Raw genomic sequence first — 25,659 nt, 5'->3', positions numbered from 1 at the left:
CTCCTACCCATTCAGAAAGTTACGAGACATGAATTGAGGGATACGAAGAGGCGGAGACCGTAGAGAAAAGCCGGAGCAAGCAACAGGAAAAGTCAATAGTTGCTCCCCCATAAGTCTTTAAAGGTCCAAGGAGGACCTTTGGGGGACCGCTCACCTCTTTCCCTGGGAGCCCGGTACCCTCAGGCTCCCCAGGGCCCCGCAGGTCGGAAGACAACAACCCGAATCCTTGGGGGAGAGGCAGCTGAGGAGGACGTAGAGGGCTCGTAAGGACCGAGGAGGTCCGACAGGAAAGTGTCAGGGAGGGCACTTGAGTGCTTCCCAGGCTTCTTGTCGCGATTCTCAGACTAATGCTCCCGGACCACTGGCTAGAGTCAGGGCAGAGTTGAGTCCAGCGGTCCGGTACGGACAAAGAGCCACCTCCCACCCACCCCGGACGCCCCCCACCCCAGAGCCTTTGCTCCCCACCCCACCCCCGCCCACCGTACAGGCCCGTACACACTTACGTGGAGAGTTTCCTGGTCCAGAAAAGGCCCCCGGGCCACAGCTCTTGGAGCTGCACGGCCCGGCCCAGGTTGCTTTTGATCTGGGCCAGCTGCAAGTCTGACTCGGCGTCCAGCCGCTCGGCATAGGGCAGCAGCTTGTTGTAGACGATCTCCTTCTGAGGGACGAAGCCCCGCGGGTCCGGGCCGGGACGCCCACCGGGCTCCGGGGGATCCCTGCCGTCCGCCCGTTCGGCCGGCTCCATGAGCCTAGGGACACCCCCCCCACCCCCTCCCACCCTAACCCTCCCCGACCCCCACCCCTCTCCGGGCTCCGCCTCCTCCGCGTCGTCGTCGCCCCGCGCCCGCCGGCGGCCCGTCGCCCTCGGCCCGACCGCTGGGCCCCCTCCCCTGGCCTGCGCGCTGCTGGCCCCCGCGCGATCCCGGTTCGTTGGCGGCGGCAGCGGCCGCTCCGCCCGCCCCGCACCGGCTCGGCTGGTGACGCTGCAGCAGCCGGGCCCGCAGGTTCCGGACGAGCCTCAAGTCACTTCCGGGGCGGGGCGGGGCGGAGCGACGCCGTCGGAGGAGGTGGTGGCGGCGGTGGCGGCGGTGGCGGCGGCGGCGGCGGTGGGACCGGCGGTGGGAGCCCAGCGGGCCGCGCCTCCCTCGCGGTGGGGCCGGCTCGGAGCCCCCACCCCCGGGCCTCACCCGCGGAGCGCGAGGCTGCCTCACCGGAAACACGAGGCGGAATTCCAAGCTATTGTCCTTTCTCGCTTGGGGTCGCGCGCTCCCTGCGGCTGATGGTAGTCGCGGTGCCTTCCGACAAGGCAGTGGGCCTTGTCCCCCACCCCGAGTGTGTGGAAAAACCTAGGTACTCTGTATCCATCTCACTTGTTACTTATCGATTTGTTTGCTCAGTCACCTTTAAGCCCTCCACTTTCTGGTAGTCTTCGGGCCGCCCTCATTCCAAAAGAGTGAATAGTTATTCATTTAACACATATTAAGTGAACTACTATTTTGTGTGTCAGACGCTCCTTTTTGGCCCTTGAGATGAGAAGAGCAAGTGGTTTCTGCCCTCCAGGGTTTTGCAGTCATCTGGAGCTTTAGTCCAGGGAATAAGCAGTTAAAAGACAATAGTCTTAATTGCTGGATAAGTACAGGATGCCTTGGGAACACCTAAAGGGTTATTTCAAACTGGAGGGGTGTCAAGTAGCTTCCTAGACATGATACATAAAGTTGAGGTTAAAGGCGTTGAGTGCAAAGGTATAGTTTAGCTGAAGGAAAATCTTAGAGGCTGCAAGCATGAACTCTGGGAATTCAAAGTTCTAAATGGCTGCATATTGCTTGGAAGAGGAGCACAGGATTGAAACCTAGAAAGGAATACTAGGGCGTTTTTAGAACTTCAAACCTAAAAGCAACAAAAACCTCTGAAACATTTTAGGCATAGGAACAGCATGATATAATTTACATTTTTGAAGAATCACTCTGACTTTATGTAGAGAGTAAATTAAAACAGACTCGAGTTGGAAACTGGAGGACCCTTTAAGAAGCTGTGACATACCGATGGCATGGATGATAGTTGAAATAATTGGAGAACTCTTGCAGTAGGAAGAATGGCCTGGCCTTGGTAGCTGATTGAACATGAAGAGTGAGACAATGGGAAGAAACAGGATGAGTTCAGATTTCTGGTTTGAGAAGCTGGATAGATAATGAAGTCCTTCTTGGAGATAGCAGAAACAGATTTGGAGGCTGAATCCCTAAAGGATGGAAAAGTACTTTGATATATGGATCAGGACGATACAGGCTATTGTCTTTTTTTTTTTTTTTTTAATTTATTTGACAGAGAGAGATCACAAATAGGCAGAGAGGCAGGCAGAGAGAGAGAGGGGGGATGCAGAGATTGATCCCAGGACCCTGAGATCATGACCTGAGCCAAAGGCAGAGACTTAACCCACTGAGCCACCCAGGCGCCCCTGATACAGACTATTGTTAAAGATAACTGAGACTTAATAACAATTTTAAGAGTTTATTGAGTAAAAATCTATTGGAATTGGGCAGGGCCAAACCAGAAGTGGTTAGGAGCCCTGACAGGAGCCAGGGAAAGACTTAAGTAGAGAAGGTGTGGAGACAAAGAAAGGAGATTATTGGATTGGCCATAGTTGTTGCTTTTTTTAAGATTTTATTTATTTATTTGACACAGAGAGAGATCACAAGTAGGCAGAGAACAAGGCAGAGAGAGAGGAGGAAGCAGACTCTTCCAACCAGAGAGCCTCACTCAGAGCTCGATCCCAGGACCTTGGGATCATGACCCGAGCTGAAGGCAGAGGCTTTAACCCACTGAGTCACCCAGGCGCCCCCCTGGATTGGCCATAGCTTTAAACCCAATTGGCTGTTTGTGACTGGTTGACTTTAGTGTTTAGATTTCATAACCTTGAAGTTTTTACACAGATTTTGGACAAAGACGTTAGAGCCACTTCAGTCTAAGGGCCTTTATGTAATTAGTTTAAAAGTACAAAAAGAATAGGGCCCTTGACCAAACTCTCAGGAGTACCATATTCAAGGATGGATAGAGAGTGGAGAGAAACCACAAAGAATACTCATGAGAAGCAGTCAAGAGAAGTAGGAATTCTAGGAAGGTGGGTATTCCTAAAGATGGAGTGTTTCAGATGGAGGAAATAATCAATGTGCCAAAAGTGGTTGACCAGTCAAATGAAATGTGACCTGAGGAGAATTTATGGGAGTTACTGAAACAACAGATAACAACAGTTTCAGGAGATCTACAGTGGAAACCAGATTACAATGACAATGGGAAAAAGTAAATAACTACAGGCAGTAAAAGCGGACAATCTTTTTTTTTTTTTTTTTAAAGTTTGGGTGGGAAGAAAAAGATGTAAGGAGGTGGCTGGAATAAAAAGGAAATTTTGAAGACGGCATATGTTTTAAATATTAATGAGGAGGAGCCAATGGAGTAAGGTTGAAGATAACGTGGGTGAGGATGACAGAGAGTGGGAGAGAATGTGGAGTAATTGGCCTCTAGCAAAAAACCAGACTGTGCTTCCATTGTCAGAGGAGAAAGGCAGGGGAGGAAAGCACAAAGGCAGAAAGGTTTGCAGATTTGGTAACTGGAGGTTGGAGAAGTTCTTTCTGATTCTTTCTCTCTTAATTTCTTTTTCTGTCAAATACGAGCATAAGAATGATGGGAGGAGGTGGGGCAAAGGAGATTTGAGGAGATTGGAGAAGGTTTAGAGTAGTCTCAAATTAGAGTAGAGTAGTCTCAAAATTCAGAAAACTCATTAGAGAACCAATTACTTATCAGTTAAGTCCGGAAGCATGAATTTTATTGTCATCTGTGTGAACAATTTCGTGATTTAACCCAATAATGTTTAGCAGCTCAGGATTATATGCCATGCAGTCTGGTATAATACACTGAGAAAGGAATAAGAATATATGTTGGTGGTAGTGAAAGTAATGGTGTTAGCTACCACTGTTGGGCACTTCTCTCAGCAAGTGCTTTACCTACAGTATCTCACTGAATTCTCTTTTCTAAGTAGAGATCATTTGGGTTGAAAATATTTTTTTATAAATATTTTATTTTTAATAAAAAAAAGAGGTCCCAAGTGGGCAGAGAGGCAGGCAGAGAGAGAGGGGGAGAAGCAGACTCCCTGCTGAGCAGAGAGCCTGATTCGGGGCTCAATCCCAGGACCCTGGGATCATGCCCTGAGCCGAAGGTAGAGGCTTTAACTCACTGAGCCACCAAGGCACCCCTGGGTTGAAAATATTTAAAAGAGAGTGGTTACTGTCAAAATTGGTTGAAGTCTAAATGAAGAGAGAAGAGGGCTGATAGAGAGGTCAAGGGACTCAGATCCTGATGACATACAAGAGCAATGTGAAAGGATTAGCTTGAGCAAGGGATCTGGAATATTTGGATTTAAGATTTCAAAGAGGCCCTTCCAATGATGTCAGTTCCCCTGGAAATGGACGTGGGAATTGGAAAGGTCAAAAGCATTATCAGAACAAAAAAGATGAGGTCTCTTTGTGAGGCTTAATGGAAAACACTAGTGAAATCTCTTCAGGTGAGAAAGTTGGGAGACCTTAAGTTTCTCTGGGGAGCCTAGTCTACTCATCATTGGAGATAGTAACCCAAAGCCTGGGGTTAATTTTCTCTTCTCAGACTAACTCCCAAGCATTTTTTATTTTATTTTATTTTATTTTTTTTATCTTTTAGAGCTCAGGATACTCCACCAAAAGATAACAACACGTTATACTTTCAGTCAGACCCTGAGGGAGACATTGGCATCTTATCAGACCCCTCCAGAAGGCTGACTAAAATCGCCATTCCTGCCAAGTGCAGTAGCCCTTCATGGAAAATATTCTGAAGACAGAGGTTTCTCCTCAGGCTAGAGGAACTGCTGGGGATAATTACCAATCAAATATTTACATCTTTGGTTCACTACTTGATAATCCACTTAGTAGTAAGAAAAAATGACAGGTTGTTAGTTTCCTGCCTTTAGAAGTATTTGAGTTGTATTAGAATGATTCATTCTAGGGTGCCTGGGTGGCTCAGTGGGTTAAGCCGCTGCCTTCGGCTCAGGTCATGATCTCAGGGTCCTGGGATCGAGTCCCGCATCGGGCTCTCTGCTCAGCAGGGAGCCTGCTTCCCTCTCTCCCTCTCTCTCTCTCTCTCTCTCTGCCTGCCTTTCTGTCTACTTGTGGTCTCTCTCTGTCAAATAAATAAATAAAATCTTAAAAAAAAATAAATAAATAAAAAGAATGATTCATTCTAATATAATCAAATGTCCAAACTCCTGCTGTATTGCAGTTACTAAAGACACAAGAATACTGGACCTGAGAAATAAGAGGTTTTTACCCTAGTTCCTATATGATTTTTTTAAAATAGGCTCTATGCCCAACATGGGACTCAAACTCAAAACCCTGAAATCAAGAGTTACATGATCTACCTAACAATCCAGCGAGGCACCCCATAGTTCCTATATGATTTTTTAAAAAGACTTTATTTATTTATTTATTTGAGAGAGACTTTATTTGTTTTTATTTATTTATTTATATTTATTTGAGAGAAACACTTTCAAGCAGGGGAGGGGCAGAAGGAGACGGAAAGAATCTCAAGCAGATTCTCAATCTCACGATCCTGAGATCATGACCTGACCTGAAACCAAGAGTCAGATGCTCAACCAACTGAGCCACCCAGGTGCCCCGCCTATATGATTTTTAAGTTTTGGAGTTTTCGTCCAAAAGCCCTTCTTATGCAGCATGGCATCCACTTTACTTCATTAGAGTATATTTGGAATTCATTTTTTACTAAAGAGGAAATCACAGCTAAAGCAATGAATTTTTCTATGATTACTGCTGTACAGTCTTTGTTAGGCATTTTGCCATTTTACTATGACATAACTAGTTGTAGACATTTTTTTTAAGATTTTATTTATTTATTTGACAGACAGAGATCACAAGTAGGCAGAGAGGCAGGTAGAGAGAGAGAGAGAGAGAGGAGGAAGCAGGCTCCCCGCTGAGCAGAGAGCCCAATGCGGGACTCGATCCCAGAACCCTGAGATCATGACCCGAGCCGAAGGCAGAGGCTTTTACCCACTGAGCCACCAGGTGCCCCTAGATGTAGACAATTTTTTATCTTGCAGGGGATTTATGTTTCTTAAAAGAAAAGATTCATATCATTCATCAATCATGCAAAATTTTTGGCTATTATCTGTTCATAATTTTTCTGTTTCTCTTCTCTCTTTGTAGAATTCCCATTATACATATGTTATAGCTTCTCATTCTTATCTCTGTATTTGTTACTTCCATTTTGCAAGTCTTCATTTTTTACCTCATTCTGGATAACTTTATGAGACCTATTGCTAATTCACAGAATTCTTTGCTACTCTGCATCTGATCTGTTTAACCTGTCCATTGAGCTTCTAATTCTAATGATTATTTTTTTTAATTTTAGAAGTTCTATTTTGTTCCTTTTCAAACCTACTATTCTATTTTCATTGACTTTTGTTCTTTATGGTTTCAATGACTTCTTTAATGATTTTAGATGTGTTTATTTAATTGTTTTAGACAATTATATTTATTTTTATTTTATTTATATACTTGAGAGAGAAAGAGAGAGTGTAAGTGGGGGGAGGGGCAGAGGGAGAGGGAGAAGCAGACTCCCCACCAAGCAGGGAGCCCAGCATGGGGTTCAATCCCAGGACCCCAGGATCATGACCTGAGCAAAGGCAGACACCTATCGGACTGAGCCACCCAGGCACCCCTAGACAATAATATTTAGATAATCCTTTCTGTTATTTTAGATTTTTAGGGGTGTTATGTGTTTGTTGACTTTTGTTCATGGCATTTCATTTGGTTGTGTTTTACATTATGATACTATCTTCACATGGCTTTCTGTTTCTGTGTAAACCCCGTGTGACCCAGAGCATTTTGCTTGTTTGCTTGCACCAGATCCACAGAAATAGCACAGGCCCAGTACCAATCAATATTTATGTTCATTTTTCAGCTAGTGTAAATTTGAATTTCTATCCTATATAAGTTACGGGCCTGGGAATTCAGCCCTTAGAGAATTCTGTTTTGTTTTGTTTTTTCCAATATTTTATTTCCAACTCCCTTTGGTCTGAGGCATCAGCTTCTTTCCCTGAGAAGTTACTAAAACCCAAGTCACTTGCTGTTTCAAGATCAAATAAAACTGCCCCAAAATTGATGCAGAATTAACTCACACACTTATCGCTCTGGCTTTCCTTTCCTCTTTGTTTCTGGATCTAGAGATTTTCCTTTTCTGTGTGTGAGCTCATCTCTTGTTATCACTTGTTATGTTTAATGCAGCATGTCTATCTAGGGTTTCTGCATTAGCTCAGGCTGCTATACTGCTGGAACTGGAGACCCTTAAGGAATGAACTTCTAACTCTAAATTATTAGACATCATTTGGAGCAAAAGGGAGTAACTGTGGATGATTAAGAGCTTTTTTAAATCCTCATATCACATACATGGCCATTGGTGATGCCTATCCAAGCTATATTTATTTAAGGATTAAAAATTATTATATTATTATTTAGAAAATGCCTATTTGATATTTAAATGCAAAGAGTTTTTTAGCACAACTGAAGCTCTTTGTGTTTCTTCTTTTTGACAAACTATGAATAATGTAGGAGGCCACAGCTTCTCTCTAATCAAATACAGTAGAGATGTGTTTTTTAACAGTGGTTGAAGAAATTAACAATAGAGACAGTGGAGAGATAATAACCAATGCACAGGGGCGCCTGGGTGGCTCAGTGGGTTAAGCCGCTGCCTTCGGCTCAGGTCATGATCCCAGGTCCTGGGTTCGAGCCCCACATCGGGCTTTCTGCTCAGCGGGGAGCCTGCTTCCTCCTCTCTCTCTGCCTGCCTCTCTGCCTACTTGTGATTTCTCTCTGTCAAATAAATAAATAAAATCTTAAAAAAAAAATAACCAATGCACAAAGAGGATACACACTCTTTTCCACCTACCCCCAGTTTTTATATATATAAATAGAAAAGGCCTTGCTCATAAGCAGAGAGTGGAATTGTCTGCATGAATAATTTGAATAACCAGCAAGGCACTCACACTATAGCTTATGCTTTAAATGCTACCCTTTGCAATGTTTCTTTGTACTAAGCAGAATCTCTTTTGAAATTTACAGACTCATAAGAGGGGTAATATATCAAACCCCTAATTTTCCAGGGTGAATTATATATTCATTAATTTAATAAACATTGTGGAATGCCTCCTGAGTGCCAAGTTTGAGATCATAAGATGAATGACACAGTACTTGTCCTCAAGGAGTTCACTTATCTAGTGGGTTGACATTTAGTAAGTAGATAAATTAAAATTATAACCAAATGTCGGCTGGGATCTCCCTACCTCTCAAAATCTCTAGATGAAACTAATTGAAACTGCCTTCTGTAGACTGAAAAATTCAGTGCCTCACCCAGTAGTTCTGCCAGTTTTGGAGGATGGGAGATTAGGTTTTTATAGTAACTCCCACCCCTAAACTTTTGTTTCTGATAAACTAGTTCTGTCAAGTGATCATCTTCCCCTGAGGTTTCTATTGTTCCTCTTTCAGTACTGCTTTAATCTGAACATGGAATGTAGCTTTTTCCCTTATTTTCCACAATTTCTATACAACAAATCATTCATAGAAGGCTGTGTGTATGTCGCACACAGGAGAGAGAGAGAGAGAGAGAGAGATGTAAGCAAGTTCAAAGAGACGAAGGGATTTACATACTAGAAATAACAACTTAAAATTTAATATAAATGTTTTTTCCTAAAAAATCCATTTTCTATGTGATTGCTGATATTGTGGAGCTCACTGTCTAGTGGGACAGACATTAAACAACTCATTCTACAGGTATTTTAATTATAATTTTGTTCAATATTATAACAGTATGGTAGGAGCACAGGAAATGTGGATAAGGCAAGAGAGGAGACAAGAAGATAAATTGAAACCAGAATTACAAATAGTCATGGATCTATGCATATTGATGATAATGATGGTAGTAGTGTCAGCTCATCCCCATCCATAGGGAATGGGCTGCTTTTCTGGACTCATAACCTAAGTAATTTAGTTTTCAAGTTGTTGCCTTGTTTGTTTTTTAAGTTCATTTTTTATTTTGAGTAATTGTAGATTCACATGTAGTTGCAGGAAATAATACAGAGATATCCCTTGTACCTTTTACCCAGTTTCCCAAAATTGGTATCATCTTGCAGCATTGGGACCATCTGTAGTACAGTATAATAATCAGGATATTTACACTGATGCAGTCAGGCAAGATATTAGCATTTCCACACCACAAGGGTCCCTCCTGTTGCCCTTATACTGACATTCACTTCCCTGACCCTTTCCATGTCTCTAATCCCTGGTAATTACTAAACTGTTCTCTATTTTTACAATTTTATGGTTTCAAGGCTAATATATACATGGAGTCATGCAGGATATAACCTGTTGGGATTGCCTCTTTTCTCTCAGATAATTCCTTAAGGAATTATCCAAGTTTGTGTACCAAGGTTTTTTTTTTTTATAACTGAAGAGCATTCCACAGTACTGATGTACTTTTGTTTGTTTTTGGCCATTCCAAGTAAAATTGCTGTGGATATTCATCTACAAATTTTTGTGTGAACATAAATTCTAATTTCTCTGGGATAAAAATCAAAGAGTGCAATTGCTGGGTCATGCTGGGTTGCATTGCTTAGTTTTATAAATGAAACAATGCCAAACTCTTTATTTAGTGATTCCTCATTGTGATTTAATTAGCATTTCCCTAATGGAGAGAGATGTTGACCTTATTTTCAAGTGCTTATTTGTTACCTGCATGTCCTCTTGGGTGAAAAATGTCTGCTCTTGTTTTTTGGCTCCTTTTAATTGGATTACTAAGTTTTCTACTGTTGACTTTGGCATTTTCTTTATTTATTCCAGGAACTATTCCTTTGTCAGATACGTGGTTTGCAAATATTTTCTCCTTGTTTGCAGCTTATCTTGTCATCCTTTTAATAGGATCTCTTGCAGAGTAAGTTTTAAATTTTGATGAGGTCCAATTTGTTAATTTTTCCTTCCGTGGATCAAACTTTTGGTGTCAGATCTAAGAACTTTGCCTACTCCTCAATTCAAGGATTTTTTTTTTTTAATTTCATGTTTTACATTTAAATCCATGATCCATTTTGAGTTAATTTTTGTATGAGTGTGAATTTAGGTCAAGATTCATATATTTTTAAAAGATTTTATTTATTTGTTTGACAGAGAGAGAGAGAGAGAGAGAGAACAAGCAGGGGGAATGGTAGGCAGAGGGGGAGGGAGAAGCAGGCTCCCCACTGAGCAGAGATGCTGACATGGGGCTTGATACCAGGACCCTGAGATCATGACCTGAGCCAAAGACAGATGCTTAACCACCTGAGCCTCCCAGGTGCCACCAAGATTCCTATTTTTGCCTATGAATGTCCAGTTAATTCAGTTTTAAATAACAACACTTGAAGACTACCAAGAGTCTAGTTGAGGTAGTATCGTTTCAAACACACTGATTTCATTTCAGTCTTTACTCAAACATGCAGTGGAAAGGCACCATCCACTCTTATGATTCACCGTGAGCCAATACTTGAATAAAAAGACATAACTTTCTGGGGCGCCTGGGTGGCTCAGTGGGTTGGGCCGCTGCCTTCGGCTCGGGTCGTGATCTTGGGGTCCTGGGATCGAGCCCCGCATCGGGCTCTCTGCTCGGTGGGGAGCCTGCTTCCTCCTCTCTCTCTGCCTGCCTCTCTGCCTGCTTGTGATCTCTCTCTGTCAAATAAATAAATAAAATCTTAAAAAAAAAAAAGACATAACTTTCATGAACAAAGAGTAAGTTTTATGGTCAGTTCTTAAGCCCGTAACTAGTGATACAAAGATTACATTTGACTAACTCTGCTAGAACACAGTCCTGCTAAAAATACACCTAATTTACTTTATTCAGAACATTTTCAGTATTGGGCATCTGTAATCGTTTTTGACTGCTCAGCATCTGAATGCACTTGCTAGATTTGGGAAATCCTCCCATCTAGATCTTGGTGAGAAGTAGCCTCCTACCTCCAATTTCAAAGCCTAAGCACTGAGATTCACCCTCTACCCACTCCTCTGACAGCCTTGTGATCCAGATTTTGCCACCATGTACTTTAAGTCTTGACCAAGTGATGCCAAAATTAAGGGATGATGGATGATACTAGATCTTTGATAGAGAAACAAGCAGCCTGGCTTCCGTGGCTGTTTGTCAGGAGCAGCAGCTGCCTGCAGTCACCACTATATATCACAGAGAAGAGATGGCCTGTGTTGGTGGTGGTAGGAGCTTCTGAACCAGATTGTTTGTTACCCTCACTCCCGTGGTTCCAACCCCTAACCTAAGAATCTTTCTTAGCATTTCTTACCAATTCTGTGAGTTGCCTCATACTTGCCAATTTCTTCAATTTAAGTTAGCCAGAGTTGTTTACTGATAGTAGAGATGACTGACATCAAGAACCCTTACTGATACTGTGAGCAAATTAATCTAAAGCTGTGGTTTAGAGAGCTTCTCCCTCAGAGTTTCTGATTTAGTACAACTGGAGTGGGGCCTGTGAATTTGCTTTTCAAACAAATTCCTGGCTGCTGCTGCTGCTGCTGCTGCTGGTCAAGTGACCATGCTTGATCTTCATCAATTTGGTGTGATTTTATTAGTTTCCTCTCAAAAAGCTGCTGATTCACGTTCCATTGTTTGAGTATGCCACAATTTGCATATCCATTCATCTGTGGATGAATGGACATTTTGATTATTTACAGTTTTGAACTATTACAAATAAAATGGCTATGAATACTAATGTAAAGGTTTTTGTGTGGACATTATTTCCTATTCTCATGGGCAAATAAGTGGGAGAAGACAACCTGGATCATATGGTAAGTATATGTATAACTTTAAAAAAACTGAAAGGTATTTTCTAATGTGATTCTGCCATTTTACATTTTTACCAACAGTGTACAAGAAATCTTTTTAAAAATTTTATTTATGTGTTTGAGAGAGAGATCAAGCACAAGTGGGAGAGAGGGGCAGAGGGAGAAGAAGGCTCCCCACTGAGCAGAGAGCCCAACGTAGGGCTTGTAGGACTCAAACCCAGGACCGCAGGATCACGATGTGAGCTGAAGGCAGATGCATAACCAATTGAGTCACCCAGGTGCCACAGTGTACAAGGCTTCTAGTTGTTCCACATCCTTGCCTCCTTGGTATGGTCAGTATTTTTAACTTTAGCCTTTCTAGTAGGACTGTAATAGTATCTCATTATGCTTCCAGTCTGCACTTTCCTAATGACTAGTAATGGTGAGCATTTTTTTTAGTATTAATTTACCCTTCCTGTATCTTTCTTGGTGAATTGACTATGAACATCTTTCGTCCAATTTGTTGGAGCCTTATTTGTTTTCTTACTGAGTTTCAGGAGTTCTTTATATACTCTGGGGATAAATCCTCTACCATATATGTAACTTGCAAATACTTTCTCCATTCTGGGACCTCTTTTTTTCTCATTCTCTTAATAGGCAGAAAGTAATTTTAACCAAAATTATCAAGAGCCTCATCAGTTTTCCTAATGACTTCCCTTAATTGCTTGATATTCAAATTATTCTTTTTTGAAACACATTCCTTTTCTATTTTCTCTGCTCCTCTTGTTAGCTGGTATGACTGCCGTCTCACTTGCCAATAGCCTTATGTGTGATTGGAAGACTCCTTTAACATCACTTTGATTAACTTCACAAAATCTTGCACTTGTAGCAAAATGTGCAGTTAAATTCTTTCAATTCATTGATTTGCACTTGATTTATATTTGGGGCTATTACCACAGTCTCAAAGTTCAAACCAATGAGGATGTCAACTGAGGGGCAACTGAATGAAATAGGGTAGGGAAAAAATTACTGGTGTTTCCTATGGAAAAATATTTGGGTTGGGACTAATTTTATAAAAGACCAGTTCATTAGAGAAAATTAATATGATGTTTTGCTTCCATATGGGAGCACAGATTTGTGTAATAAATACTAAAAAAACAAAGCTTGCAAGAAAAGACCCCTCTCCTCTCAATATTTCCTCATATTTTGATCTTCCCCTCCCCCCATAACTCTTTCTGTTGTAGGTACTCTGACCTTCTTTGTTTCTTGATCAAGCCCAGTTTTTTTCTCAATGCAAGAACACCTACTTTTCCCTCTAATCTAATCAGTAGGCCAAGAATTTAGATTTACTCTAAGTGCAATCGAAATCAATAGAGAATCAGGAAAATTACATCATTTGATTTGAACTTTCAAAGAATTTCTCTGAATGGAGAATGGATTATACAGGGTTAAGAATGGAAGTAGAGGGGCGCCTGGGTGGCTGAGAGGGTTAAAGCCGTTGCCTTCGGCTCAGGTCATGATCTCAGGGTCCTGGGATCGAGTCCCGCATTGGGCTCCCTGCTTGGCAGGGACCCTGCTTCCTCCTCTCTCTCTCTCTCTACCTGCATCTCTGCCTACTTGTCATCTCTCTCTGTCAAATAAATAAATAAAATCTTTAAAAAAAAAAAACAAGAATGGAAGTAGAGACTAAGTAGGAAGCTATTTTAGTAGTCCAGTGAGAAATGATGATGACTTGTATCAAAGTGGAATAGTGAGAAGTGTCAGATTTGAGATATTTTGAAGGTAAAACTAACAAAATTTGATGATAGAATATGGTATGAGAGAAAGGAAGAGTCACAAATGATTCCCAGATTTCTGTCTTTGGTAATAGCATGTATGGTGAAAACAGAAGGTGGGACCAGGTTTATGAAAAAGCTATCACGAGTTCCATACTGGCCATACTAAGGTCACCTACACAATCCTAAGTGAAAATTCAAAAAGGCTTTTGGGTATCAGTGTCTAGAGTTAGGGATAGAAATTAGGCTGGAGATATCAATTTGGAAGTTGTCAGCATATAAATGATATTTCATATTGAGGGACCAAATAAGATCACCTGAAAAACAGTATAGAGAAGAGAGTAAAACCTTGAGGTTCCAAGTGGGACAGAGTAGGAGAAATCAGTAAAGGAGTATCAGAAAAGGAAAATCTGGACTGAGTGATGAAGACCAGCTCTGTGTTTGGATATTCACTAGGAGGTTCACTGGAATCATCATATGGTTGTACTCATGGCTAAGACTTGTCCCAGTGTTGCACTAAATTCATTGTGCCAGATCACGAGAGAAAAAGACACAGGTGGAGTCTGGAAGAATCCATGAGCAGGCTTCCTTAACGCCTTTTTTCTCCTGTGAGGGGTCATATAGAGCACACTCTTCCCCTATTACTGAAAACACAGTAATATGTATGTGATGTTTCTGTGCAAGGAAGCCCATTAGAGACTAAGTACCCAAGATTTTTATCAGAATCCAATCATGTTACTTGATCAGAGTTACCCTATGTCTGGGCACAGTAAGCCATCAATATCAGTTAGGGAAAAAGAGAAACTACTGAAAATCAAGTTTTCAAATGCTAGCCAAGGGCCAACCTTGCAAGCCCCTTCAAAGGATAGCAATCTCAGGCCTGCTATATTAACTCTTCTTTGTGCAGAATGGCATCACAGAAGCTAAAGGCGGAGAATGTTTCCAGGGAGAGAAATACAGCTAAAGAATCAAGAAAGATAAGGGCCAAAGTGGTTAGTGGATTTGACAGTATAGAAGTAACCATTGACTCTGATACACAATATCCGAGGGATGGTGGGACAAAGAGGCTAGATTGAAGAGGATTCAAGGATGACCGGGGGAAGGAGTAGAGACAGCATAGAGATAAAGAATATTTCAAGAAGTTTTCTATTAGGGGAGACAGAAGAAGGAAACGTAGTTTAAAGATGATAGAAGTCAAGAAGAGGCTTTTACAGATGACAGATATCAGCACATCTTTGTTTTGGGATCAGGATTATTCATTAGAAAGGGAGGGATGATGGAGAGTAAGGGATTGTATCCACAGCAGGAGTGAAATGGTAGGAGGAAAGACACTTCCTACATTGAAACAGGAGGGAAGAAGAAGACACAGATTTAGAAATCCAAAAATGAGAAGCTTCTTTTTTTTTTTCTCTTTTTGCAGGTACACATGCTTGGGCTTTATTTAATAGCATGTCTGTGACCAAGGACCAGCTTGGAATCCGCAGTTGGAACAGAGTCTGGCTCACCAGGACCCCCATTCTCGCAGTCTACTCTGTTCTGACATAAGCCAGGGAGCCTCCATGAAGAAACATGGGACTCGGTTCACTCACAGGTTTGTTGGTTTGTTTGTTTTTTAAGATTTTATTTATTGAGAGAGAGAGAGAGAGATATCGAGCACCCCAGCGGAGGGAAGAGGCAGAGGGAGAGGGAGAAATAGGCTCCTTACAGGAGCATAACATGCTCCATTCCAGGGATCTAGGATCATGACCTGAGCTGAAGGCAGACACATAACCGACTGAGCCACCCAGACACCCCTCACTCACAGGTTTTTAGAGCCCTCATAAAACGGACTCCCAAAGCAGCTGCTTCTCCTAGAAACTTGGCCACTGGTGGGTGGGACAAGGTGAGCTCTAAGTGCTGGTCTTCTTTTGTTTTGGTTTAAGCTTGTTCCAAACCCTCCCCAGGCCCATTTTTCCCATGAAGAAAGTGATGGGAAATTTGCACTTGTACCAGTCTTTTATAATAATGTGCTTCTGAAAATTTTTACCTAAAAGTTCATTACAAAGTCAGCCATTTCTTCTATATGTAATGTTGCTTTTTTACCCGATCCAGCTCTCAGTCCCAGGCCTTTAACTTTTAGTTATGAGTTAATAAATTCTTCCTTTTCCTTACAAAATGTCAAATTCTGGTTTGCCCAGACTGTTGGTTCCATTCTTCTGCTTCTTGTCTTAATTTTCTTAGCTTTTGTTCCAACGGTGATTCATTTTCAGGGATGTAAAAGAGAACAGGTTGAAGGTTTGAATTTTTATCTGGGGCCCTATCAGTCATGGCAAGATTTTTCTTGGAAGCCAGAATCCTGAGACCTGGCTCGGCTGTGCATCCCTGAGTTCTGTACCATGCTCCAGGGCGAGCTGATGGCCAGCCCAGCGAAGGCAAAATGGAGGGAGAAGGGCCCTCCTTGAGGGCCACAAGGCTGCAGTGGTCTGTGTCCCCTGCAAAATGAGCAACTTCTGATGGCTTTTATTTCCTCAGGGAAGTATGAGGCAATGTCCTCAGTTGAGAGTAGAGAGTTGTGGAAAAGATGTGAAAGATATGAGAAAAAAGTAGAAAGTTGGGAATTTGTAGAGTAAGGAAGAAAATAATCTGGGAAGGAGAATGTATAAAATGGGAACCTGGCAGGAGAGAGGTCATGCTGGAGGTTCAGGAGGACTGTGTAATTATTTAAAATGTTTTATTAATAAGAGATAATTTGAATTAATTTTTAAAAAGATTTTATTTATTTATCTGAGAGAGAGAAGGAGCAGGGGGTGGGGCAGAGGGAGAGAGAGAGAGAAGCAATGTGGTACTCCATCTCAGGACCCTGGGATTACCACCTGAGCCAAAGACAGACACTTAACCAACTGAGCCACCCAAATGTCCAATAATTTGAATTTATATCATTGAAATGTTTCAAATCTACTAAGATCTGCTTCAAAAGGAAACTATTGTATTGGATGGCAGTTAACAGTAGGAAGGAAGTGATGGTGCCTTCTACCAAACAGTTATCAGTTCAAAACTAGTGTAATAATTTCATTCCTAAATTACCATTGAATGGTTGAAACTGAATGACCAACTAATCTCCTCAGCCTAAACACACATACAAAATATACCTCTAACATTACATTATAACTTCCCTCATCTAACAAAACAGGAAGAGTGGTTATGTTTAGCTGATTGTGTGAGATGGTCTGTCATATAGCGTTTCCGTTACATTCTGATTATCAAGTTAGTATATTATGTGGCAGGTGTGTGTGTGTGTGTGTGTGTGTGTGTGTGTGTGTGTATTTCAATACTGCCATGGCAGGAATTTTTCCTTTTTCCATTCCATTTTCACAGATATGTCTCATGAACACAAACATAAAATATATTCAAAAGAAACTTCAAGAATCTTTTCTGATAGACATATTTTTAGTGTCTGTACTGACTCTCGTATTTGCTGGACCCCAGCTGCAGCACTTGCCCTGCTCCTCCCATTTATCCCATTATTACTTTCAGTTGTGAGATGAGAATATTCTCTTTAAAATAAATTGGCTCCTCTATATAAAAACGTGTTCAAATAGCTACTTTAGTCTCTAATCTCAAGTTAAATCACAGAAAAGATTTCAGCATCTAGAAAATTTATTCAAACCTGCAGTGACCTTAGTTGTTTTTTATCAATACATAAATCACTGTTACCACATTTCTCTTTCCTTTTATTAAAATATTTTATTTGTTTATTTGACAGAGATCACAAGTGGGGAGAGAGGCAGGCAGAGAAAGAGGAGGGAGCAAGCTCCCCATTGAGGAAAGAGCCCAATGTGGGGCTGGATCCCAGGACCCTGGGATCATGACCTGAGCCAAAGGCAGAGGCTTAACCCACTGAGCCACCCAGGTGCCCCACTGTTACCACATTTCTTAATTTTCTAATGCATGAAATAATTAAGCTTAGAATATGCCTTTCCTAGACATAATTAATTCAGTGCTGCTATCAGTTTAATTTTTACTTGTATGAATTTTATAATGTGTAACTTTCCATGTATTCCCAAAGTATTTTTGTATTAGTTGGGGAGTGGATGTGACACCTACAAGAGATAAAGGTGGAGGAAGATGGATTGAGTAGGAAGAGCCCGCAGATTTGGATGCTGATCTGACACCCGTGAAAAAGTGGCGAGGAAACAAGAGTGGATGGTGAGAGCCTCGGATTTAATGTACAGCTAGCCAAGTCTCAGCCAACCCACTGGGGAGCTCCAGAGCAAAGATCGCCTGTTAGGGAAGGCCTGCCTTAGGTAGACGTGAACTAGACCCTAGCACTGCTGTGATTATCTATCGGTCGTTGGTTGGGGCTGCATGGGAAGTTGATGACCTCAGCTAGAATACTGCTGTGGTGGATCCTGAAGGTGCTGCGGTTGGATGTTCTTAGCTGACTGCATTCTACCAGATGAAGGGAGATGCAAGCAACACATATTCATGCCTTCTACAACAGTTGTGCCCCTTTTGCTAAATTGGTTGTCGCAAACAGTTCAGTTGTTCACAAGTTCAAGTCATGGATTACTGCATAGTCTCCTAACTTTTCTCCTTTTGACCAGTCCCTCATCTCTCCATGAAATACTCTTAGCAGTTCAATCTCTGAAAAAATCATTTTTATTTTGTTACTCCTTCGCTGAAAAATATTCAGTGTCTCCCTGTTATTTACAAAATAAAGCCCAGACTCTAACCTGGTGCTCAAGCCTAACACAGGACTGTCCCCAACCTAGCATTCTGTTTGTATCTAACTTTCTGGTCAGTCCATGTGGGGCCTGTTGTGATCACTCCAACATTCTATTTATATTTACATATTCCTTGTTGTTCTATTCCATTTGGCATACCATTTCCTTCTATCTACTTATAGAAAAGTTTAACCCATCTTTCAAGGTTCAGTTTGAACTCCCTCTCCAGCAGAAATCAGTATCTTACCCTTCCTCAGAAATAGTTGAATATGTCACCCACCTATTCATATTCTTCCTTATCTTATTACCCAAATTTTATTTTACTTTATTTTACTTTGTCTTATGTAGGCTCCATGCCCAACATGGCACTTGAACCCATGACCCTGAGATTTAGAGTCGCATTCTCTACAGACTGAGCCAGACAGTAGCCCATTATTACTCAAGTTTTGATGTGGACATGTCTCTTTCCCAAGTATCCTATCATGTCCTTTGGGATAAGAGGAACACAATGTTGGTTTTTATTCCACAAGTACTCCAGAATTGAATGAAGAGAGAGAGATGCATGAGAGAATATGCAGTATAGGAAACCACTACAGAAATGTAAAAAATAGAGAGACAAAAATTTAGGGTAGGGTGATATAGAAAAATACATTGGGAAGTGAAAAATACTCCATGTGACTATTTTGTGGGAATGGATGACTTTCTTCATTTTCCTCTTTCTTAGTTATAGACCAGAGCAGAATTCTTTACCCAAGATACAGAGATGCTTAGGTTAATTATGAATGGGCTTTGGGGGAGTGTGCTGATCAAAATCTCTGAAATTTATGAAAAGTTTATATATATGTATATGTGAACACGAGCAGGGGGGGAAGAGAGCAGAGGGAGAAGCAGGCTCCCCACCAAGCAGGGAACCTGACGTGGGACTCAATCTCAGGAGTCTGGGATCATGATTTGATTCAGAGGCTTAACTGACTGAGCCACTCAGGTGTCCTGAAAGTGGCATGGTTTTTAAATATCCCCATATGTTCCTACAAAAACAGAGCAAGTTGATAAGCAAAATCTAGGGGTGCCTAGGTGACTTACTCCGTTAAGTGTTCACCTCTTGATTTTGGCTCAGGTTGTGATATCAGTGTCATGAGATTGAGCCCTGCGTGTGGCTCCCTGCTCCTCATGGGGCCTGCTTAGGATTCACTCTCTTCCTCTTCCTCTGTCCCACCCCCATCCCCCCTGGCACTGCTCTATCTCTCTCTCTCAAAAAAAAAGAAAAATCTAAAACCCACAAATAACAAGTTTAGGTAGCAAGGTATGAACTTCCAAATATATGCAGGTGGGTACACATCATGAGAACAACAAGATTCACAAGTGATAGAGGGTCAAGAAAGCCCAAACAAAATTAAACACCAGATTACAAAAGGATGACCCAAAAAGGAGTCCCACTTGGTGTGTAAAGCTTAGAGAGTTCATCTAAGGGTAGCAGTCAAAAGGTGTCTGTCAAAAAGAGGAGAAGCTTTGTGGGCTCAATATTTCAGGTAAACACAAGGGAACTACGAGAAGATCAGATGGTGCTGGAATGGTCTAGGCTCTATGGGATGGTGCTAGGATGGTCTAAGCTGTATGTGCTTTCACACCAAGACCAAGCCCTACATGAGAGAGAAGCTGCTAGGACAAGACAGAAAACAGGCCACATTATAACTACCACAAGTAGTATATTAGTTACAAAAACTCCAAATCTGAAAATTCATTCCCCTGTCCGTTTTTCTTACCAATTATATCAGTAGTATTGTTTGATCTCACATATAAGAGGGCTTGTAATGAGAGTACATAGTACCATCAAGATACTTCAATAATAAAATACAGTCAACACAGAGACCTTTCAAATTTGACCACTAACTCTCTCCCATTATCAAATTCCCAAGAAAAATAGAAATCTAAAGTTTAAAGCCCCTTAAAAATTTAAGTCGAGAGAAATTACTGACCAAATTCAAATTTGCCCTTGAGATTTAAATTTCAAAGAAATATAATGTCCAGAACTCATCCTTTCCACTTCATATTTTATTCAATTAGAAAAATTTTTCAAGGCGTAAATAAGGTTTGAATTTTTTGTAAATAGTTGTAGCTTGGACAAAAATTGTTTTAGTTTAATATCAAGTCAATTCTCATTAAGTTTCTAGAGAATCAAAAAAGTCAATAAGGGGGCACCTCGGTGGCTCAGTTGGTTAAGAGGCTTCCTTCGGCTCAGGTCATGATCCCAGAGTCCTGGAATTGAGCCCCGCATCAGGTTCCCTGCTTAGAAGGGAGTCTGTTTCTCCCTCTGTCTCTTACTCAACTTGTGCTCTCTCTCTCTCTCAAATAAATAAAAAATCTTTAAAAAAAAAAAAGTCAAGACACAAAATTATTGCAGTACTATCCCCACACCCACCAAATTTAGATAAAGCTACTCCCGTCTCCAGTGTTGTCATTACAGGCAAAATTGTGTTCCCAAAGCCCATTAATTGGTGTTGTCAGAAACCAGTTTAGCTTTACCAAGATAGCTGGTCTGATACAGGGCTCAGGAATCCATGTCCTGTGGACACAAACATAATCAGGAGATGTTTAATTTGGCACTTTGAGTTTTTCATTTCCAGGGTGATAATTTGCTATTCACTTTAATTCCTCTCTCAGAATGGAACCTGAGATATTGTTTTCTTGTGAAGCTTAGAAATTTATAGAATTTGAAACATGTATCAGTAGTGATCAGGTAAGTTCTGCTGCAGTAACAAAGAGCTTCAAAATGTTTAGTGGCTTAAGACAACAGCAGTTTATTTCTCATTCATACTATACATCCATTATGGATGGGCAGGGAGTTCTGTTCACACTGTGCTCACTTAAGGAACTAGGATGACGCAATCTCTATAAGTTTCTTCCATGATTCGCACAGCAGGGACAAGGGAATGTAACAAGTGATACCCTGCTTCTAAGAATTTCTACCCAGAAGCAGCACACACCTTTTTCACTCACATCACTTCCATTCACATTCCACTGGTCAAAGCACGTTATGTAGCCTTCTAATTACAAATGGAACATGGAAGGATACTATTGCCTTTAGCTGCAATTAGAATGATGTCTGTTCAATACTGCTTATGTAGTATCTTCTGAGCCGACAGTTGTAATCCTTGGCCATCAGTTGCTATAAATGCTTTCAGCTATAGAATAGCCTAAGCCAATGTTTCCCAAATTTGTCTGATCAAAATAATGACCTGGGTGCTTATTATTATTTAACAACTGCATGCAGAAAAATACTGATTCCTATGTTCTATTCCTGCAGTAATGATTTAGTAGTTCTGAGATAAGGCCTAAGAATCTGTATTTTTTAAAAATACCCTCTGTTAGACAAGGAAACCTCCTTCCCAGAATAGATTTTTTTTTTTTTTAAGATTTTACCTATCTATTTGACAGAGAGAGAGAGATCATAAGTAGGCAGAAAGGCAGGCAGAGAGAGGAGGAAGCAGGCTCCCCACTGGGCAGAGAGCCCGATGTGGGGCTTGATCCCAGGACCCTGAGATCATGACCTTGAGCCGAAGGCAGAGGCTTTAACCCACTGAGCCACCCAGGTGCCCCAGATTTTTTTTTAATAGACTTTATTTTTTAGAGTGCTTTTAAGTACACAGAAAAATTGAGTGGAAAGTACAGAAAGAGTTCCTGTATATCCTCTCATCCTGCACATGCGCAACCTACCCCACTGTCAACATCCTGCACTAGAGTGGTACTTTTGTTACAATGGATAAATCTACACTGATGTATCATTATCACCAAAAATGGATAGTTTACCGAGGGTTTACTCTTGGTGTTGTACATGCTATTGACTTGGACAAATGTATAATGACATGTATCTACCAGTATAGTATTTAGAATTATGTCACTGCTCTAAAAATTCTCTGCTCTCCCTATGGACCCCTCCTTCCCCAACTTCTGGCAACCATTTATCTTTTTACTGTCTCCATAATTTTGCCTCTTTCAGAATGTCATATAGTTGAAGTGGTACAATATATAGCCTTTTAAAGATGGCCTTCTTTCACTTAGTATTATGCATTTAAGATTCCACCATGTCCCTTGAGGGCTTGATAGCTTTTATTTATTTATTTTTTTGGTAGAGAGAGATAGAGAGAAGGTGGGAGAAGGGGCAGAGGGAGAGGGGGAGAGAGAATCTTAGGCAGGCTCCACACCCAGTGTGGAGCCCAATGTAGGGCTCAGTCTTACAACCCCTAGATCATGACCTGAGCTGAAATCAAGGGTCAGACACTTAACTGACTGAGCCACCCAGACACCCCAATAGCTTATTTCTTTTTAATGCCTAATAATATTCCACTGACTAGATGTACCACAGTTTGTTTTTCCTTTTACCAACTGAAATATATCTTGCTTGTTTCTAAGTTTTGGTAAGAGTATGTTTAGTTTTGTGAGAAACTACCAAATTGTTTTCCAAAATGGGTGTACCATTTTGCATGCCCATCAGCAATGAATGAGCATTCCACACTGCACCTCTTAAAAGCCCATACAATTGTCAAGGTTAAAACATTCTAAAGTCCACTCATACCTCTGAATTTACAAAGCTCCTCTAAATTTCCAGTTTTGGTTTTGATTTTTTAACATTCCTTAACATTTGTCTGTTGGGAGGTCTTCAGATTTTAGGGCCACACTCCCTTTCCAAACTATAGGTTTCCCCAGGCCCTCCAGAGACAGAGCTGGCCTGTACACTTATGGTCAGTGAGAGAGTGATTGGTTCTGGCTGTGTGGACTTGCTGGCTGCCAAGAGAGCTAAAGGCTGATTGGAGAATGCCGGTTTATTCTGGACAAACTTACCAATCAAGGGAGTCATTTCACTTCCCCTAAGGTAGTATGAGTACAGGGGCAGAAAGGCCAAGAATTAGCATTCATTGGGTTCCTTCTTCATGGGAAGAAACAAAAAGTATAAGAGAAGCTTTCTTTGTAACAGGGTGGTCTCTATGTTCTGGTGATGTAGGAGAAAACCTCATGTCATAAAAATATTTTAGGCAGGGCAAGATTTGAGAACTTTAGGAAAATAGAGGTGGTATAAATGTGGGGAATGGAATAAGGACTGAAGGAGATATTAATTATTAAAAAAAAATTCTTGGGGCACCTGGGTGGCTCAGTTGGTTAAGTGTCTGCCCTTGGCTTGGGATCGAGCCCTGTGAGCCTGCATCAGGCTCCCTGCTCAGTGGGAAGTCTGCTTCTCCCTCTCCCTCTTCTCCTCCCCACCCCTGCTCAGGCTCTCTCTCTCAAATAAATGAATAAAATCTTATTAAAAAAATTCCTGAGTGTCCCTGGTGGTCTAGAAGTCCAACTAGGTCCAGGAAGTAATCAAGGTTTAAATCAATCCAGGAGGGGCACCTGGGTGGCTCAGTGGGTTAAAGCCTTTGCCTTTGGCTCAGGTCATGATCTCAGGGTCCTGGGATCGAGCCCCACATCTGGCTCTCTGCTCATCAGGGAGCCTGCTGCCTCCTCTCTCTCTGCCTGCTTCTCTGCCTACTTGAGATCTCTGTCTGTCAAATAAATTTTAAAAAAAATTATTAAAAAAAAATCAATCCAGGAGCTGAGATGAAAAAAAAAAAAAAAAAAAAAAGAATAGAAGTGACTAGTACCAAGCAGAGTGGGAGAAAAACCAAGATTAACTATGGTGACCAGTCTCCACAAATACAAGTGAAGCCAATTGGAAGACTGATACTGCTGGCTAATGTTCATCACGGATTTAATGTGTGCCAGGTTTATGTGGATTATCTCATTTAACCTTCAGAGGAAGCCTTTGAGAAATTTAGGGCATAGAGGGATTAAGTAATTTGTCTCTGGTTACTCAGCAAGTAAAGGGAAGGTCATGATTTAAAGGTAGGCAGACTAACTCTACAATCTGTAGCCTTAACCATAGCACCACTAGGTGAGAGTTGATGGAATTTATATTACTCTGAGGACAAATACCAGATTCAGTAGAATGGGAGAAATGACAGAGAAGAGGTGATGGCTGGGGATGGACATTTATTTAAAATCTGAGAAGTTAAACAGATTCGATATCCAAGGAAGGAGGGTGGTAAGAAGTCAATCAGGCTGAGAAAATATGAGGTCAGGTTGTTAAAAGTCATGGACCAGGATGTTGAAGTTGTCAAGGGTGATGTAACTGGAGGGAAAGTTCCAGAAGTTATCAGAAAACATAAAGGATATCCCCAAGGCTGGTAGACAAATTTGATAGGGAAAAGAGGGTGGCATAAACATTTGTCCTGGGGCGCCTGGGTGGCTCAGTGGGTTAAGCCGCTGCCTTTGGCTCAGGTCATGATCCCAGGGTCCTGGGATCGAGTCCCTCGTCGGGCTCGCTGCTCAGCAGGAAGCCTGCTTCCCTTCCTCTCTCTCTGCCTGCCTCTCTGCCTACTTGTGATCTCTCTCTGACAAATAAATAAATAAAATCTTTAAAAGAAAAAAAAAAAATTTGTCCTAAATATCAAAGGAGCATATGTAATTCTCCTTTTCTCCCTCTGGAGAGAGCAACCCTCCTTTATTTTACTTAAGAGAAAGATAAGGAAAAAGCAAAGACTAAAAAGATATGTTTGTGCTGCTAATAATAATCATGGCTACTTGATGACAAAGTAAAATAATTGTTAAATCAGGACATGTTTGTCCTGTCTCATTTTAACATTGTGAACTAAGCTATTAAATACTAAGTACAGGTTTTCCGCCTCAGTTTGGAAGCAAAATGTTCCTGTGAAAACTTTCATAAGCTAAAATGACACAAAGCAAAGAAGCAATTACCATTGATTTATATGGAAAATTTTTTTAGTGTTCCCAGACCCAAAAAGTCACCTCTTTTAGGCTTTTCTAAGACCTTAGGACACACCTTGCTAATGGATGCACATAATAAATCAAAATGAAGCCCAGATGCTTACAGACACAGTTCAAAGTGATGACTTTTTTTTTGGATAATTTTTTTTATTAACATATAATGTATTATTAGCCCCAGGGGTACAGGTCTGTGAATCGCCAGGTTTACACACTTCACAGCACTCACCATAGCACATACCCTCCCCAATGTCCAAAACCCAACCACCCTCTCCCTAACCCCCTCCCCTCCGGCAACCCTCAGTTTGTTTTGTGAGATTGAGAGTCTCTTATGGTTTGTCTAAAGATTTTATTTATTTATTTGACAGAGAGAGATCACAAGTAGGCAGAGAAGCAGGCAGAGAGAGGAAGGGAAGCAGGCTTCCTGCTGAGCAGAGAGCCCAATGCGGGGCTTGATCCCAGGACCCTGAGATCATGACCTGA

The 25,659-nt window shown here is 41.4% G+C and overlaps 2 protein-coding genes and 1 pseudogene across 5 annotated transcripts in view; 1 reads left to right on the top strand and 2 right to left on the bottom strand.

Moving 5' to 3' along the window:
- Nucleotides 1-784, bottom strand: part of PSME4 (proteasome activator subunit 4) — a 115,244-nt gene extending 114,460 nt beyond the window's left edge. For 2 of the 4 annotated variants that reach the window (XM_047743851.1, XM_047743852.1), the window contains exon 1: nt 504-783. In XM_047743851.1, coding sequence (XP_047599807.1) covers nt 504-745 — 242 coding nt within the window. In that variant the 5' untranslated portion in view covers nt 746-783. Of the gene's footprint in view, nt 1-503 lie in introns of all 4 variants that reach the window. The other 2 variants (XM_047743854.1, XM_047743853.1) reach the window with 2 other exon arrangements.
- The window catches only part of LOC125109829 (zinc finger X-linked protein ZXDB-like), a 35,163-nt gene continuing 10,247 nt past the window's right edge, over nt 744-25,659 (top strand). Inside the window, exons 1-3 of the mRNA XM_047746948.1 lie at nt 744-747; nt 990-1,350; nt 15,075-15,245. Coding sequence (XP_047602904.1) covers nt 744-747; nt 990-1,350; nt 15,075-15,099 — 390 coding nt within the window. The 3' untranslated portion in view covers nt 15,100-15,245. The remainder of the gene's footprint in view (nt 748-989; nt 1,351-15,074; nt 15,246-25,659) is intronic.
- On the bottom strand, nt 15,544-17,019 carry LOC125109828 (cytochrome c oxidase assembly factor 8-like; annotated as a pseudogene).

Source organism: Lutra lutra, chromosome 9, assembly GCF_902655055.1.
Source record: "Lutra lutra chromosome 9, mLutLut1.2, whole genome shotgun sequence".
Classification (NCBI taxonomy): domain Eukaryota; kingdom Metazoa; phylum Chordata; class Mammalia; order Carnivora; family Mustelidae; genus Lutra; species Lutra lutra.
This window is presented reverse-complemented; position numbering and strand designations above follow the sequence as displayed.